General features: G+C 36.6%; 1 protein-coding gene across 2 annotated transcripts in view; it reads left to right on the top strand.

Annotated features, from left to right (window-relative positions):
* Grin3a (glutamate ionotropic receptor NMDA type subunit 3A) overlaps positions 1-20,118 on the top strand; it is a 163,678-nt gene that overhangs the window by 48,678 nt on the left and 94,882 nt on the right. For both annotated transcript variants that reach the window (XM_005326338.4, XM_040286111.2), the window contains exon 3: positions 15,757-16,804. In XM_005326338.4, coding sequence (XP_005326395.2) covers positions 15,757-16,804 — 1,048 coding nt within the window. The remainder of the gene's footprint in view (positions 1-15,756; positions 16,805-20,118) is intronic.

Below are 20,118 nucleotides of genomic sequence, written 5' to 3'. Positions count from 1 at the left end.
TATAGTCTTGTTACAAATTAACTAAATAAAATGAGAGAGTATAAAAGTCTTGAAAATAAATTTTAAAACCATTAGGATACAAAATTATTTTTATTTCACAAAATTAATTTCAGCCTTGCCCACATTTCCCTCCTTCCTGTACCATGAACACTAAACTTATAAAAATGAACAAAAGTTTGAGGGTTTACCTGCTGTTCCTAGGAATAAGATTTGTACCTGCTGATCTGAAGGCCCTGGTTGCTAATGAATCCATTGTTCTTGGAGAAAGACCTTCATGGGTTACTTATAGTCAGGTCAAGGGCACTTACCCTTTAAATTTCTAAGAGTATAGACCCCAGTAAATACCCCTTATCCTTGGCCTGAAAAAGTCCCTGACCATTTGCCTAAGTAATTATAATTCTGATAGCTATTTGAGCTTCTAAGAGGGATGTGAAATCCTGACTTTCTTCTTCAAACAGCTTCTGAACTTCATTTCTGTATCCTGCAAGAGTTCTATGAAGCAGGAAATAATTAATTCATTTATTCATTCAAACATTTATTGAAATTTGCTAATATTAGGTAGAAAAAAACTTCAACTGGAGACACAAAGAGTAAAAAATATATAGAGGGTTCTGCTCTCAAGAAGCTGACAATCCCTTGCATCTGTTCTCACACCAGCAAAGGATAGACCCACCTTATTATCTATACTTTTATCCATTTTTCTTGACCTGGATATTTGATTATCATTATTTATTGAGCCAATACCCTTTCTATTTGTGATTATTCTCTGGCACTAGCTGGCATTTCTAGTCCCCCTTTCAGTTGACCTTGAAGCTTGATCCAACTTGTTAAAATCTTTTCCCCTACAAATTATGTTCATCTTGATGTTTACATGGTCAAGCAATACAGAGACTAATTGGCCTTTCCTTAACAGCAAATCCTTTAATTATTGATTCTGCACATATTATTAAGAACCTATTAATGGGCTGGGGTTATAGCTCAGTAGTGGAGTGCTTGCCTTGCACATGTAGGGCACTGGGTTCGATCCTCAGCACCACATAAAAATAAATAAAGTTATTGTGTCCATCTACTACTAAAATTACAAAAAAAGAGTGAAGTTATAATTATAAAAGGAGAACCTATTCTGTGTTCTTGTAAATATATCAAAATAGATTCCACTATCATGTATAACTAAAAATAACAAATAAAAATTTTTTTAAAAGAACCTATTATGTGCCAGATATGTTGAGATACTAGAAAAGTTTCAGAAAAAAAATACCAAAACAAATATCCATTCAAAAAAACCTAAGATATAAATTGATGATGTTCCACAATTTATTCCTGGATATCAGAAGAATTCCAGCAACACTTGAGGCTGCATGGTATAATTTTATTTTTGCATATTCCTATCTAACAACCACTATAACATAGCAGCATTGTGATGCTAGCAAAGTTATTTAAATTCTATAAACCTTAATTTTCTCAACTACAAGGATTCCTATCTCAAAAACTTAAGTTTGTATGCCTAAGGTCACTTAGCTAGTACCTTGATTAAAACCAGCTTACCGAAATCCACGTTCTGGACTCTTGGAATTAACATAAATCTACCTTAATTGGGATCCTATTACTTTGTAACTTATATTCTTTCTTCCAAAAGCAATATAAAATCTGAGGTATAATTTCCTCAGTGTTAGATTCTTGTCCTAAAGATATCTGCCAAATCCAAACAGTTAGCCTATAGGTTTCAACATGTATTTAAAAGAAGTTGCATTGAGTGTGGAGGCCAGAGGTCAGATGCTGCTTAACATTGGCTCCCTGCAGCCCTGTGGAAAAATGCATTGCTGTAAGTGACTTACTGCATCCAGCTTCACTCCTAGGTTAACTAACTCAGCCAGAGCTGCCAAGGAATTAAAACTTCTGGAGAACACCTCTCGTGATCTCAGGGAGCAATGTGTAAGACCTGCCTTTCCAGATACTTCCATCAGGATTCCCTGTCACTGGACTAACTGACTGAAATCCTTTGAATTTTTTCCCCACTCTGGTCATTTTGGTCATAAAAAGAGTTAAGTCTAAATTTTTCACTAAATCATGGGGACTTAAGAAGGAACAGTGGAAAATATGTATTCCTTCATGACCTTATTTTAATAAGTACAGCTCAAATGAATTTAATCCAGTTTTCCAGCAGGCTTTAAACCGGCATTTTTCCATTGTAGAGAAACTCCCAAGTTTTTATTTGCCTGAGAAGAAATCATATTCTTTATCAACTTTTTTACTTTATTTACATGTTGTAAACTTTGGAGATACGCCCCCAAAAAAGTGTAAAGTTATAGAGGGTTAATGTTGTGATTTTACTCTAAATTCCAGATTACTGTCTGTCTCAGGACTACCTCAATCTCCATGCCCTACGAACTTTCAGAGGGTTGTTTCACTGGCAAATTCTGTACAATGTTCCATTGTCGGGGGTATTCTAAGAGAATACCGGGGGAAATCAGTGCCTGGGCCAGCACCAGGTCCAAGTCAAAAGAGCCAGAATAAATTAAATCGGTTATTACACATAATGATCAGAAATGGTTTAAGGGTAAGCATGGACCATAAATATGAAGAAGAGTCAGGGCCACAAGGGGAAAATCAATGACTGGGAGTATGGAACAGAGGTAACTGTTGTATACCTTAAGGAAGAAGAAATCACAGGGGAACAATGTCATTTACAACACATGGAAGCAAGAAAAAGAGAGTACCAGATTCATATGTTTGATTTCTTGATACAGTCACATCCCAACACACACTAATAATAACATGGCCCAAAGCATGTATTACATTATGACCTAATCACATAGGTCATTTGGGGGGAAAAATTCGAAAATGCAGGAAGCTCTTCTTCCACTACACAGTTTTACTTGTAAGTAACTGCATTTCATAGATATTGGCAAACATAGACCCAAGTGATTCATAAATATATACATATATTTAATATATTAGTAAATTGCTATTACCCATTAACTGATAGAAATCCACTTTTTAAAAAATAGGCCTTGTATATTGTTTGAGAAGATAACATAATAAATGATTACAGCATATAGGACCCTCTGCTCAGGATTGAAATTTAGCGGTTTTAAATTCCTGTTAAATTCCTTATCAGAGAGGCTTCCCATTGAGCTAATTTCTATTTTTAAAACTATCCATTATTCAGGAGGAAAATGTATTAGAATCTTAATGCTTCAAACAACCTACAAATTGCAAATGCAAATGCTTCCTGCCTGATTGAGCCTCATTCTTTTGGAAAGTGATGAACTCCTAAGGAGATACATGTCTGATTTGAGCAGAAGACATGTATTTAATTGCAAAGTCAGGTACTGTGTTATGCCCAGGATTCAGATGACTTGGTGTGATTGGTGCTTAGATGAACATGGAAGTCTCTTTTAGCCTAGCAGCCTGTTGTGGTATGGTGCAGAGTAATGGGAACAGGGTGGGTGTGTTCATTCCTGACAGCAACTCTAAAGATATGGCTCTAGGGATGTGTAGTCTGTTAAAGTCCATGCCTTTGAGGATCTCAGTCTAAAAAGTCAGAGCTGAGGTTAATCAACTGCCAAATACTTGCACTTCAGGCTGCTAAGGAAAATTAGGATGTTCAAAGAGTCATTTTACATGTAGTTCAAGAAATCATCTACATCTAATGTTGCATTTGGAGAGTGGTCCTGTGTGAGAAAAACAAAGTCAATCAAGAGTTGGCAATACATTAGTAGGGTAATAGATAAGCTCTGTGGCTTAGATGGCTAAATTTATATTGTCATATACCATAAGGATGTGTCAGATACCACAAGGATCTCCTTCTGTGAAACAAGCCACCAAGTGAGAGATAAACTAATAACCATGGCATATAGACAAGGATCCTCCAGGGCTGGAAGAAAAAGGGTGGGCTGACAAAAGCAGACACTGGAAAATAAATAAATGAAGGGAAGTAACATAGATGCATTCCAGAGAGTAGGGAGAGAGAAACTAGTGTGGCAACTAAAGAGAAAAAGTTCATTCAAGTAGAAATTCAAGTGGGAATGGTCAAGAGTTGATACAGATAAGCTTTTCTGCCCACAGGACAGAATATTGCATGGAGTCCACCAAAAGATTAGACAGAGGGAGAGGGATGGAGGAAAGGAAGAAACTCAGTACAATAAGACAAAGAATATTTAACAAGATAACTGTAGATTCACCCTCATACCAAAAACCATTAAAAATACTGGAAGGAAGAAAAAGAATTACAAGCTTGAGAAACAGACATGAAATGAGAATGTAGGGAGTAGGAGAGTTTAGGGACAATCTCTGATATATGAAGGAATATCACACACATGGATTAAAATACAAACAGAAAAATATAAATAGCTAGTAATTAGACAACGGAAGGTCTGTGTAGACTGTGAAATAATCAGAATTGGGCATAAGATTTCTAAAAGACTATCCAAGAAGAATAATTTGGAGCTCCTGGTAAAAAAAAAAAAAAGAGGAGAAATGTGTGTGTAAGTGTGAGCTTATGAGAAATGCAAAGGTGCAGATTGGAGGATGTGAGTTTTTTATTGGAAGATTCAAGGCAGATATGAGTCATCAGAAGAAAGGATAGGATTTCTAAATGTCCATGGGTCTCTTCTCAAGTCTCCTCCGGTCCCAGAAAAATAGGAAACCTTCAGAACATTTCTTTGTGTCATTACAAAGGGCCTTTACTGAGATGGGTTTTGTAATCGAGAGTTGATGTATGTGGAGCCAAATAAAAAAAGGAACAAGATGCAAATATTTAGAGTCAGTGTGTAGGAGCCAGTAAAACTGACAACTGAACCCAGTAAACTAACAAGAATTAGATGGTGCTGTAGGGGTTAGGAGGAGTTTGAGAGAATGTCAATGGTAAAAATACTGTCAAAGATTTCTAATCAGGCAAAGGCAAAAAACAAAATTAAGTTCTCACAGGCAAGAAAAAAATGATAAAGCATTATGGAGGATGAAGCCAATCTCTCACTCCTCAGGGGGAAAATATTAAATATGATGAGATGATCATGGGAAAAGAAATTCAGATCATTTTTCAAGATACAAAAGAATGAGGATACAAATTTTTTTTTAATGATACCAAGAAATTTCCCAGAGGGAAAAATAAATTTCAGGGCTTTACAGAGAAAATAGATATTCACATGTACAAATATGATTAATGGAAGGCAACATTAGGGGAAAAGCAGAGATAACAGGGAAATTTCAAAGAAACAGAAAACAAGCGAGAGAAGATGATATACAAAGAAGTTGATGGGTGAAAAAAAATCAAAGTAAAAATAAATGTATGTCCTGTAAACACTTAGAATATGAAAAGGGCACAGGAGGATGTCCATGCCTTTAAACAACACAAGAGTCCATTAATATGTTGCCAAATGAAGATTAGAAACAGCTGGACTATTACAGAACCATTACAAAAGCAGGGGAAAATACTGATTTATAATAAATAAAACCTAAGACTAGTGAAACTTTATATGCCGAATAAGAAGAAAAATCAGGGGAAACAGTTCTGCAAGTCTTTAAGAGAGCAGTATTTCTAGTGGGAGATTTTTAAAAATCTGGCTCTAGTAAATTGTAGAGCAAGTTAACAAAAAGTAAAGCATGAATAATATAAATTATTCATGCAAATTAAGTAAACAATAAAAATCAAGTGAAACATGAATAATGTAATTGATCAGAAAAATTAAGATAAACACTGCAGTTAACGTTGCATAGAGAATGTATATACTCACACCAGTAAGTGCATGGAATACTTACCAAAAATGCCAGTAGCACTCAAAACAGGCTGTAGCCGGGTGCAATGGCACACACCTGTAATCCCAGAGGCTAGGAAGCCTGAGGCAGGAGGATGGCAAGTTCAAAGCCAGCCTCAGCAATGGCGAGGCAGGCGCTCAGCAACTCAGTGAGACCCTGTCTCTGAATAAAATACAAAATAGGGCTGGGGATGTGACTGTGGTTGAGTGCTTCTGAGTTCAATCCCTGGAACCAAAAAATAAAAAAGAGTATACTTTTATGTGGAAAGTACAAAAAACTAAAGCTCAAACCATTTCAGTAATACAATTATTAGCTATTTAGAAAACAAAAGATCAACATACTAAAATCATTTACATCTGAACAAAGCAATAATCATGGTTAAACTGATAGATTTCAATAATTAAATTCTAAAAAGCAAACAGTAAACATGGGAAATAGGGAGAAAGAAACTTGAGGGTTAACACATAAGATAAAAGACATATTATAAAACATCAAAATAATGAGATCAAATAAATCCAAAGGCTGCTTTTAAAAAATATTTAAATCTCTTTAAGCCTCATTAAAAAGCAAGTTGCTAATAACAGGGTGAGTATAGCATATGAAAATGGGTTTTTCTATTATAATAAAACAATACATATAGTGAATTTGGAAATGTCAGTAAAGTGTGTGGCATTCTACTAAAACACAAAATGCTAAAATTGACAAGTAGAAAATTTGAGTAGACCAAAAAAATTAACTAATATAGATATGATCAAAATGTTTACCACCACACAAAGATCACACACAATAGACCGTAAGATAAAAAAAATATATATATATATATATACCTAAAGTGGATGAGTCACTGATACAGCTTTTCAAATCTTTAAGAAATAGACAATTCCAATGATATATATACTCTATTCCAATGCAAAAAAAAGAAGGAAAATAACTTGATTATATGCCAGAGTGTTTAGTTCACAATTCAAGGTTAGCTATTTAAAAATAATTTCTGTTACCATATATTAAATATTTGTTCTTACCACCATGCCAAGGAACTTCCATACATTATCAAAATTAATTTGAATATTATGACCATGTTAAATAGTGGCCATAAATTGAAATACCAGACATTGTTACTCTTATTTGTAATACTAACAAATAGAATGGTACTTGGCACAGATGCATATGTACCCACTGGCCCAGGGTGGACCAGGCCATGCCCCATCCAAAGGGAAGTCTCTCCTTAGCTCCAGATGGTTGTTGTTTTTCTAGAATAGGGGTTCATTTCCAACAGGTGTTCTATTTATCTATTTATTTTTTTCAATTATTTCTAGTTCTGTGATCCATTAACTTTTTAATTTTTTTAAATTGTAGATGGACATAATACCTTTATTTTATTTATTTATTTTTATATTGCACTGAGGATTGAACCCAGCGCCCCACAGGCAAGCACTCTACCACTGAGCCACAACCCAACCCCGATCCATCAACTTTTAAGGGTTGTCTTAGATGATTATTAATTATGTTATCATAAGTAAATTTTTTAAAAAATATATATTGCAAAACTCTGGACCACTTTTACTACTTTTGATCTAAAAAGCAATAAAAAGCACTTCTAAACATACAGATCTGTCTAATCTGTTTTTTTAAAAAAACACAGCCAAAAAAAATAGAATTTTTTTAACCCTATATATTACCTACACCAAATATCTATGTAGCATATGGCAGTTAAAGTATTTTTTTAAATAATAGAAAGAAAATAATTTAAACACATACAGAAGAAGTGTGAGATTTACACATGCCCTTTGCCATATAATCTAAGAAAATTGAAATCAAGAACACAGAAAACATAAAAAACGCAGTCAGCAAGTTTTATTTAAGATATAAAACTAAAATAAATTTTTGATTCATCCATTATACATGTACAAAACTCAAACAAGCATTTTCTTACAAAGAAAACTATACTAAATTTTTTAAAAATAAAAAGCAAACATTTTAGGGACTGAGGTTATATCTCAGTGGCAGAATGTTTGCCTAGAATGCATGAGGCCTTGGGCTCCATCTCCAGCACTGAAAAAAAAATTATAATATATTATTCACTTCCTCTAATACAATTAGAAATAAAGATGCTATATTTGATGGTATATTTATAACTTTAAATGCCTCTATTATTATAAAATAAATTGTGAGCACAGATATATCCTCATCAAAAAATGAATAAATAAATTAGAAAAGAAAGAGGTAAGGGCTGGGGTTGTGGTTCAGTGGCAGAGCGCCTGCCTCGCACATATGAGGCACTGGGTTTTATCCTCAGCACCACATAAAAATAAATAAACAAAATAAAGATATTGTGTCCATCTATGACTAAAAATATATTTTAAAAAACAAAGAGGTAAATTTAAATGAAAAGTCAAAATTAATTGAGAAGAAATTCCTAACTTAGCATAAATGACATTGTGTGCACCTCTTTAGCAACACATTCCCAGAAGAATATCATTTGCCAAAATTGACCAGGAAAAATAAAAAGTTTAATAGAAGAAATTTTAAGATGAATTAAAGGATTATATATTTTTTAATATTTATTTTGTAGTTTTTGGTGGACACAACATCTTTATTTTATTTTTATGTGGTGCTGAGGATGGAACCCAGTGCCCCATGTACGCTAGGCGAGGACATTACCGCTTGAGCCACAACCCCAGCCAAGGATTATATTTTTTTAAGTGCCAGGTCCAGATAGTTTTAGAACTGACACCCACAAACTCAAACAGAAAAGCAAAACACTAATCATTTCAACTGAAATTTACCTAAAATGTTTTTTATAGAAAGTTCTTCCCTTCCTGGACTTTTAAGACTACCTTCCACCTGATTTAGAAAGTACAATAAAACCTAGGGGTAAAGTATAATCAGATCTATAACTTACTTTTTAATTTTTATTATTCCTTTTTAGTTATACACAACCTTTGGATTCATTTTAATAAAATTTTTAAAAAGCATGGAATATAATTGGCTCAAATTCAGTCCCCAGTATTTCCCCTTTCCCTCTCTTCATTCCTCTCCATGTTCTCTTTAATCTATTGATCTTTCTGTTATTTACTTTCAGAATTTTCTGTGGGGGAGGAAGGGGGTTAGTGTCTTGTAGATATACATAATGGTAAAAGTTACTGTCGTATATTCGTATATGTACATAGGAAAATTAGGTTAGACTCATTCCTCTGTTCTTCTCTTATCCTGTCCCTTCTCTCTCCCCCTCTTCTCCTTCATGTAGTCAACCAACCGTTCTTATATTTTCATGGAATTTCATTCCCCCTCTCCTTTCTCCCCTCTCCCTCTCCCTCTCCCTCTTCCTCTTCCTCTCCCTCTCTCTTATTTTTTTCCTCCTTATTTTGGACTAGCTTCCACATACCAGAGAAGATATTCAACCTTTGACTTTTTGATCCGGCTTATTCACCTAGCATGATAGTCTCCAGATCCATCCATTTACCAGCAACTGCCGTAATTTATTTCTTCTGTACGGCTGAGTAAAACTCCATCACAATACCTTTATTTTATTTATTTATTTTTATGTGATGCTGAGGATCGAGCCCAGTGCTTTGCACATGCTGGGCAAAGGCTCTACTGCTGAGCCACAACCCCAGCCCCCATATTTCCTTTCAAGAGGTCCTAAATGAGTTAAAACCAGGTGTTTCCTATTATATCCACCCACCCCTATATTCTGTCTGACTTTCTCAGAGCAGAGACCATTACCTCTCTACTTGTGCCTTAAAACACAACATTTTTGCCTTCTCAAGAGCATTATCCCAGACATTCTTTCCTATGTCTCCTACATCAATGATTTCTCCACTTAACTGGATCATTCCCATTGGCATAAGAACCAGTGCATCATTTTCCACTTGAAATCTATACACCTATGCATGTATGATATGCACACATGCCCATGTAGATGTTTACTTGATTTCCCCCTCTATCACTATTCCATTTGTATTCTTCTCTTTACATCATGTTCTAAGGAGTTACCTCCCATTTCTCTCTTCACATTCTCCCTTGAATCTGCCCCACTGAGGTATTAGGCTTCAGCACTTTACCAAAATCACCCTACAGAAGTCACCAGTGACTTGCACATTTCTAAAGCCAGTGGTCAATTCTGTCTTTGTTTCATCCATCTGCTAGAAGCATTTGATATATTCCATCACTGTCCTCTTCTTCAAACACCTTTTACTCGGCTTCTAGAACACATCACAGCCTGTTCTTCTACATCTGTGGTTATTCTCAGTATCTTTTCGTAGTTCTTCCTCACCAGTGCCACCTGTAAATGTTAGAGTGTCCCAGGGCTCATTCACTGACCTTCTCTTCACCTATAATCATTCACATAGTGATCTCATTTGGTCCTAAATGCTGTGTATATGTTGATGGTTTCCTAATTTGCATCTGCAGTGTAGACCTTATTTCTTGAGCTCCAGATGATCCAACTACCTCCTTGACGTGAGTCTGTATCTTTATAAGTTATATCAAACTTAACAGCCACAAAATTGGGTTCTCTCCCATCTCAAATCTGATTCCCCTATGGTTTTCTTTGTCTCAATGGGAATTCCATCCTTGCAGCTGCTCAGGGTACAAACCTCCGTGGCATCCTTGACCCTCCTTTTCCTAGCAACCCTGTCTGAGCTGTCAGAAAATTCTGTCAATTCCAGCTTGAAAACATATCAAGATCCAATTAATTCTTCCCACCACCATAACTACCCCCTCAGTCCGTACCCCCATCACCTTTTGTCTACATGTGTGAAATAGCTTCCTAACTGGTCCCTCTGTCTCTCCTCTTGTCACCGAAGTCCATTTTTAGCAGCACTGTGACAATCCTGTTAAAACACAAGTGATATCAAATCATCTTTGTATTCACAATCCACCAATGGTGGCTGTCCATCTCACATCAAGGAAAAAGAGTGCTTACAATGACCTAGAAAAACCTATTTTTCCCAAACCCACCCCCCTACAAATTTTCTCTGACTGCATCTTCAACTACTCTGCCCTCATCCCTGCTCATATACTCCAGACACATTCCCACTTCAGTGACTTGGGACTCGTTTTTCTGTATACATGGAATGCTCCTTACCCAGATATCCTCATGCCCCGTTCTTACCCCTCCTTCAGCTCTTTATTCAAATATCACCTTCTCAGAGAGAAAGCCTTCCCTGGTCTTCCTACTTTATTTTTGTCCTTTGCACTGAGTGCCATCTAATATCTCATGCATATTATCCATTTAGCATATTTGTTCTGCCTCCTTCCATAGACTATAAGCTGCATATAAGCTGCATAGATTCCTGTCTTCATTCACTGCTAGGCACCTAGACCAGTGCCTGGCATTTAGTGAGTATTGTTGAATGCATAAATGATTGAATGGGTAATGTGTTGTTTGTTAATATCTTTGCTCATTTGTTTGAATGAGTAAGTATGAAAAGCCTTTAATTAGTATGTTGGGATTTTGTGTGCTAATATGGCTTCTAGAGTAGATCATAAATATAGTAAATACAGTTCTTGCTTATACGATGAACTGTCTCAAAACATTTTAAAGTAATTTACAAAGTACCAACTTTATCTCAGGTGCCATAAAAATCTAACTTATTCTTAATTAGTGACATAATGAGAGACTTTCAATAAAGTAAAATTAATTAAGGAGCCTCATTCATTTAAGCAGAAAGGATTCCCTGTGGTGGCAGTGAGGGTGTTGTTGGACTGGTCTCTTAAACATCACTGTGTGCAAGGCACAGTGCTAAGCTAGGTCCTCACTCCTAGAGTGAGAGCCAGGTCCTCATATGATTGCAAAGGTGTCGTAATATTCTTCTTAGTGGTCTCTGGGTCACCATCTCTTCTTTCCTATATACACATTTTACTTGCTTGCAGGTCAGTATTACTAATATGGCCCTCTGGTTATATCATTACACTGCTCAGAAATCTTCATTGCTCCCTTTGTACTATTAAAAAAAATCCAATCTCATAAAATGGGTGTGTAAAAATTCTCTGCAGTCTAGTTGCGGTGTGTTTTTCTGTTTCAAATATTTCTCCACCTTGCTTTCCAATCTGATTTTTGTGCTTACTGACCCTTCTCAGAGTTTCCATCTTTTGTTGTTTTGTTCTGTGTTGAGGGTGCTAAGGATCAAACCCAGGGCCTTGTGCATGCTGTGCAAGCACACTATCACTGAGCCACATTCCTCACTGTGCTTTTCATCTTCTTATCTTTATAATATTCCTGAATCTGGAAGATTTGTTTACAGTGCATATCAAGGCTGGAGCAGTTGTCTGATCAGCATAAAGAATGGTGTTGGTATTAGATTCCCTTGGATTCAAGTTCTTAATTCCTATTAAAGGAACTAAAGATTAGTTTGATCTTTTCTTATGCACACATTGCTCTCTGGGCTTACACTGAGCTTACATTCAACTAAATACTGAAGGTCTTATTTATATGACCCATTTTGGCGTGGTTTGTGAGCTAAATATGATCCTATGCACTGACCCTCTGAAAAATCACTGCTTTTTTATGAAGACAAAATATCTCTTGATCATACCATCTTTTTTTCAACTTTTCCTGCTACCACCTTGTAAAATTAGCACAGGGAGAAGTGAGAGAGAGGGAGAGAGAAGGAGGAAGCACTCGACCTGGCACTTGGAATTATATTTGGGACCTCCTCCTTCTAAACTGTTTCCTATAGAACCAGCAAGGGAAAAAGGTATTCTAAAATTATCTCTGATGATCATGTCCCTCCTCAGAATCTCCTCAGTGTCTCCCCATGGCCTCATGTGACCTCAGAGATGACATGATTCATTTCCCACCCTCATCCGCAGCCTTATTTCTCACCACCTGTTGTCCCACAGTTTGCACTCTCCACCTGTGGACTTTGTGCATCTCTCAGGGCTGACAGCTTTATTTTCCAGTTTATCTTCCTGAATAACTGTATTTTCTTCTTCAAGACTTAGCTCTGCTGCTACCTCCTCCTCTATGAAGCGTTCCTGAGCACACCTAGGGTGAAACCTGCAGGTGGCTGTGTTCTCTCTTCCAGTGACACCAGATTTCCCTCTATGGGGATACTGGTTATACTGGTGTGAATTGCTTCTTAGCTTTCTTTCCCCCAACAATTAGATTTTGAGCTCTTCAAGACTAATGAGTTTTCATCTCTGTAACTATTAGTGGTAAAATGGTACCTGGTATTTCTCTCAGTTTATCATGCCATCAGAACTGTGCCTAATTGCTTTTGTTCTTGTTCTTGTTCATTCAAGAGTCCAGGACAAGGTAGAAAGGAGCATGGTAAAATTCAATTTATGCAAAAGCAGGATGGCAACATAACTTTGCACTACTTTTAATCTTTCAACTAATAGAGTAAGCATTTATACTCTGCTTGATTATCATTACATTTCATAGAATATATAGAGAAGGCAACGGTCGATAAAAAGTATAGATGAGATTAATTTACCCTCTCTGTAAGTCTGAAAATAAAATAGGCATAAATAATCTGTCATAAATGGAGATTCTCTGGCGCCCAATATATCAGTGCCAATTGCACAGTGAAAAAGACTCTGGGTTTTCTGGGCTGGGAAAGCTGGAGACCTTTGGATTCTGATTGATTTCTTTCTTTGACAGATGGCTGTCTCAAAGCCAACTGAGTACTGTCCTCCTGTTATGGTCATCTTAACTGCTACCACTGCTAATGAAGAATAGGCTTTACTGAAAGTAGGGAGCTGTATTATCTACAAAAAAAATTCTGAAGACTTCTAGTGCCACCTTCTGAAATGCTTTAAGTATATACTTATTCAGAGGCTATCCCTCAAGAGTGCGTCAAGCTAAAAATCCATAATCATTAAGCCCCAAACATTCTTAAAATAATGAAAGACTCCCCTTTCTACAACTTTCACTTTGCTTTCCAGATTACTAAACTGAGTAAATAAAATTAACCTATTTACTACTGGCCTTTTTTATTCTCTATGTTAGCAAATGTTTATATGTCTATGTTTTAAGAAATCTAAAAGTAGATTTCTTATCAGAAATACAATCATAGTCCCCCTTTCTTTATAGGACCAAGATAATTATCAATTGATTAATCTGTATATTTTAATGGTTTGGTTCCCTGCTTCTCTGAAGAAACAGAAAAGTGTTTTAAAGTCTAAGATAGCTGAGACTTCATTACTTGTTGAATAATAGAAATTATTTTAAGTGATAGAATCCCACTAGGGAGTGCTAACATGAATAATTGCTATTACATGCAGTCTATCAAAATGAAGAGTTTCATTGCATATAATGATAGTAGCATCTTCAAAAATGATTTACATTTATCTCTATTGAACATTGGTGCATGCTTCACACTTTCTGATTTTTCTATGTCCCTTCTGTGGCAACATAACTTGATACTACTTCTATTAGCAATTGTAAATTATGGAGTATTGTTTATGACAGGCAATGGGTGAATGTGTTTTGCTATGCACTTAGACTTATATCATCTGGTTCCTCAGAATACCTACTATGTAACATTCCACATTTCAATTTAATTTCTTTTAATTTGAAATGTGTCTTGAGTCACTGCTATGGGTTTATCTTAATGCAGTATTTGTGTGTGTGTGTGTGTGTGTGTGTGTGTGTGTGTGTGTATCCAACTAGAAAAATTATAATAAAAGACTTGAAAAAGAAAGCTGGGGATGGCCTCAATTGTAAACAAAACTTGAATGACATTAAATGATAGCTATCATGTCTAGAATATTTGTTCCATATCAGAAAGTATAGAATGTGCTTTATATGCATTATGTCCAACCCTTATAATGGAGGAAGGATTATTTTCCCCATTTTGCTGAGAATGAAACTAAAGCCTACAGTTCAGTAAACTGACCAAGGTCAATGCTAGCAGGTGGCTGGGCCAATATTACAATGCAGTTGAATCTGATGCCAAAGTTTTGGGCTATTATTCTGACAGGAGGCCTTGAAGGCAAGTATAGAGATGCCACAGTTTATGTGTTACCTCTTATTTCTCATCTTCTCAGGCTCAAGAAAGACAGAGGCTATGACCAAGCATTTTCCTGTCCAGTTTATATCAGAACATATACTGAAAGTGCCTGAATTCATAGAGTTAGGAATGGGTTTATCATTTAGTTGGTAATTTTCCTTTTTTTGACTTTTGGCAGAAGCTCTCCCTAGAGCCAAGGCCAGTTGTTTTTCTAATGACAAGGGAGGGTAGCCTGAAGCTATCCAGAGAACTGCAAATTTATTTATCATTCTTTTCTTTGTTTCATGGATTATAACCAACATGCAGCCCTGAACTGGCCCCATGTGGAAAGATATATTAATTGTTTATACTCTTTAAGGAGAAACATGGTAACAAGATTTGGCTATTTCTGATGTTATGAATGCAGAGTTTTTTAATATTTATTTTTTAGTTTTAGGTGGACAAAATATCTTTATTTTTTTTTATTTTTATAGGATGCTGAGGATCGAACCCAGTGCCTCATGCATCCTAGGCAAGCACTCTACCACTGAGCCACAACCCCAGCCTCAATGAAACATAACCCTTGCAGTTTTAAAGTGATTATAAAAATAGATGCTTGCTTACTTACTAAGATTCACTTGAAAACCAGAAATATTTATTGAGCAGATTTGGTTGCAATGAAATATATAGTGAATGGTATAAATTGTTTATGTTAAAGATGCTCAGAATCTCCCAAACTTGAAAAGCTTTTAAAGTACGTAACAGTTTATAACATAAAACAATAATACATCACTTAGCTAAAAATTAAAAGATCTGGAGTAAGACCAATTTTTAAACATCTGGCTGGGATGTTAAAACCTGAGGGTAAGCTCTCATTAGTTCAGAGAAATAGAAATATTCCCCCAGACAGAGTTTAGCTTATTAATGCCTGAAGAAAGTATGGAGAATACCTTTAAAAGGGGGGGGGCGTGTTATTAAAACAGAGAGGCAAAGATAAGCAAGGCTTCCTATCTTTGGCTTTACCTCTTATTTACTTTTTGCCTTTGCTCCTCTTTACTAGGTTTCTAGCCAACACCACGTTCAGAGGCCTCAGTGGTTCCATCAAAGTAAAAGGTTCCACCATCATCAGCTCAGAAAACAACTTTTTCATCTGGAATCTGCAACATGACCCTATGGAAAAGCCAATGTGGACCCGCTTGGGCAGCTGGCAGGGCGGGAAGATTGTCATGGACTATGGAATATGGCCAGAACAGGCCCAGAGGCATAAAACCCACTTCCAGCACCCAAGTAAGCTACACTTAAGAGTGGTCACCCTGATTGAACACCCATTTGTCTTCACAAGGGAAGTAGATGATGAAGGCTTGTGCCCTGCTGGCCAACTCTGTCTAGACCCTATGACTAATGACTCCTCCTTATTGGACGGCCTATTTAGTAGCCTCCATAGCAGTAATGATACAGTGCCAATCAAATTCAAGAAGTGTTGCTATGGATACTGCATTGATCTGCTGGAAAAGCTAGCAGAAGACATGAACTTTGACTTTGACCTCTATATTGTTGGGGATGGAAAGTATGGAGCTTGGAAAAATGGGCACTGGACTGGGCTGGTGGGTGATCTCTTGAGTGGGACTGCCCACATGGCGGTCACTTCCTTCAGCATCAACACTGCACGGAGCCAGGTGATTGATTTCACTAGCCCTTTCTTCTCCACCAGCTTGGGCATTTTAGTGAGGACCCGAGATACAGCAGCTCCCATTGGAGCCTTCATGTGGCCACTCCACTGGACTATGTGGCTGGGGATTTTTGTGGCTCTGCATATCACTGCCATCTTTCTCACTCTGTATGAATGGAAAAGTCCATTTGGTATGACTCCCAAGGGGCGGAACAGAAATAAAGTCTTCTCCTTCTCTTCAGCCTTGAATGTCTGTTATGCCCTCTTGTTTGGTAGAACAGCAGCCATCAAACCCCCAAAATGCTGGACTGGAAGATTTCTAATGAACCTTTGGGCCATTTTCTGTATGTTTTGCCTTTCTACGTATACAGCAAACTTGGCTGCTGTCATGGTAGGTGAGAAGATCTATGAAGAGCTTTCTGGAATACATGACCCTAAGGTAATACTTCCTTTTACTCTGACTTTCGTTATTTGCCGTTATAACTCCATATGCTGTGTCTTATGTTATAGAATGCATATCTTCTTCCTCTAATGCAAGAGTAGTCTCTCAGAAAACAAAGAGACTATCCAAAATCTGTTGTCTGATTAAACCAAATATTTTATTGTTTTATTAAATGAAACAAAAAAAGTGAGGTGTTTCAGTGGGTGATTGTTCTAGAGAAAGTATTTCTAACAGAAACATCTATTAGTACAGCTTCTCCTTGTGCTTTTTGACCATTGGACAGAAAGTAGCCATCAGGAAATAGTTTTCCAAAGTTATTTTTACCCAAAGCAGACCTCCAAAACTGATTAATTACTTTTCTCAGGACTTAATGGAAATAAATAAGAGGATCCGTATTTAGATAATGTTTTAGTCAGCTTTTTCTCTTCTATGACTAAAAGACCCAACCAGAATAATTGTACAGGAGGAAAAGTTTAATTAAGGGCTCATGGTTTTAGAGATCTCAGTCAGTAGGCAGCTGGCTCTATTCCTCGGGGCTAAAGGTGACACAGAACAGCATAGTGGAAGAATGTGGCAGAGGGAAGTGGCTCTCACGATGATCAGAAAAACTCCACTTGCCAGATACAATGTATGTACCCCAAAGCAACACTCCAAGTGACCCACCGCCTCCAGCCACATCCTGTCTGCCTTCAGTTATCACTCGGTTAATCCCTATCAGGGGATTAAAACACTGATTAGGTTAAGGTTCTCATAATCCAATCATTTTTCCTCTAAAACTTTTTGTGTTGTCTCACACATGAGCTTTTGGGGGACACCTCACATCCAAACCATAACAGATAGTAAAGCATTTTTGCTAAAAAAAAATTGAAAGAACTTATATTCTACCGTAAGCATACCAATAGATATGCTGAACAAGGAGTACTGAACTGGGATGTCTGAATTAACAAGGACAAGGTGCTTTAATAGAGTAGGGCAGGTTATTATAGTTGACCCCGTTGGGCTAAAGGAAGGTTTCCAGCAGTCACATTATAATTAATGTCCAGGGACATTCAAGGAAAGTGTGTTCAAGAAAATTGCATCTATCTAGGATATTTTTATGTCTTAGAGACACCTGATCTTACAGGTAGAAAGAAGCATGGGGACAGAATGCAGTGAACAAGTAGAGCATGATGACAATCCAGTAAAGACAGTCATATCTATGCTCTCTCTGGATTAAAACAAGGTCCTTATGAGTGACTAGGTGTATGGAGAATCTAGCCCACCCACTAGGAGTAAAGAGAAGGAGGTTGTCAAGGACTAAGACCATTGGTATGAGTCTCAAGGTGACATTGCAGTCCTGATGGGGAACAGAATACAGATCCTGAGCAGTGCATTCGAATTATGTATGACACACTTTGTAAAGATTGAAAGATGCTCCAGTTCAGTGGGCTCACTCAGAACACACCATGCTCCAAGCAATTTGAACTAAGCTGAGTCCTTCAAATGGTGAAATACTCATCATATGTTTTCAAATACCTTGTGTCACACCAAATCTCAAGGTATTGAATCATTTACTGTAAATTTCTGTTGAACATTTAAAATTAACTTCATAGAGCATGAGCAAATAGGACACCTGCAACTATCTTTAGCAAATGATGAAATAGACCAGAGATCTGGTGGCGACTTTAGAGAATTCTCATGGACAGTTTCAATTAGGATGTAAGGCTTGTTTTGCAACCAAAAGAACATAAGAAAATTGACCCATATACTACTGCAAACCTCCTGATAAGTGACACAAGCTTTATAAAAAAAAAAAAGAGCAAACAATGCCTTGCTTACTAAGCAAATAATCATGTTGCTTCTTAATGAAAACTCAGGACTCTGTGTCATGAACTAGAATACAGTGAACATAAATAAATTCTTGAACATAAAAAATTGCATTACCCCACCCCAAAGAGAGATTCTGGTGATAAGCCAGCATTCACACTCAACAGCAGTGTTGGCATCCCATAGTTGCCCTTTTCCTCAGTAATCCTGAAGATCTTTTGAAGATTCAGTCTTACCAGATAGTTACAGAGTTTTTCTGCAAGAATCTTGCCAATGTGACATCTAAATTATAAACTCAAAATGAAAACATTCAATCCAACCTGTTAGAGAAAAACAATATATTCTCATTGGGCAAACATTATCTGATATAAAGGGTTGAACACAATTATGACTAGAGTTTCATTGATTAGAACCAAGGATTGCCAAAATTAAGTCATGGGTGTGTTATATGAAAGGCTTATAGTAGTGACTATTCTTGAGGATTAAAAAGAAACCGGATGGATAAACAATACATGATAGTAAAACAATTTTTAAGCCAAAAGGAATATTTAATCCATCCTCAACTCCAGCAAAATAAAGAAGTGAAAGTTTTAGAAAGCTAACCCAGTCCCCATGAAAATGTCTGAAAAACTGGAAAAAGTCAGCTTAGTATTATAGGTGGTCAGTTGTCTCTCTCTCTCTCTCTCTCTCTCTCTCTCTCTCTCTCTCTCTCTCTCTCTCTCATTGTTGTGTTGCAATTATATATAATAGTGGGATCTTTTATGCCATGTTCCTACATGCACATAACATAATTTGATCAATCTCAATCATCATAACTCCCCTTCCTATTCTACTGGTCTCCCCTCTATTATTACTTTTTAAATTAATGCATCATAATTATATATGAAAGCAGACTCATTGTGGTATATTCATACATGGACACAGCATACTTTCCCCATCCCCTTCCCTTCTCTCTCCCTCTCAACTGCCTTTCTCTACTTTATTGGTCTTCCTTCTATTTTCGTGAGATCTCCCATTTTATTCCTTTTTTTCCTCTTTCTGTTTTCCACATATGAGAGAAAATATTTGACCCTTGATTCTTTTGAGTCTGGCTTCCTTTACTTAGTGTGATGTTCTCGGATTCTATCCATTTACCAGCAAATACCATAATTTCATTTTATCCATTGTGTATACGGACCACATATTTCTCCATCCACATATCTATTGAAAGACACCTGGGCTGGATCCTAATGGCTATTATGCATTGTGCTACTATAAACATGGATGTGCTTGTATCACTGTGGTGCACTGACTTCAGTGCTTTTGGTAAATATCAGGGAATGTGATAGTTGGGTCATATGGTGGTTGATGAAGTGGGACACACCTTAATCTAAACCATTTTCAGTTTGAGATAATGAATGAATTTCCAATGAAGGCTTAGAAAAAATTGTGTGTGTGTGAGTGTGTGTGTTTCTGTACTAGTACTGTTTCTATGTTTTAAAAAAAATCTCTCATTTATAGAGTTT

This window comes from Ictidomys tridecemlineatus, chromosome 4 (assembly GCF_052094955.1).
Source record: "Ictidomys tridecemlineatus isolate mIctTri1 chromosome 4, mIctTri1.hap1, whole genome shotgun sequence".
Classification (NCBI taxonomy): Eukaryota; Metazoa; Chordata; class Mammalia; order Rodentia; family Sciuridae; genus Ictidomys; species Ictidomys tridecemlineatus.
Note: the sequence above shows the minus strand (reverse complement) of the source record. Positions and strands in the feature narration are given on the sequence as shown.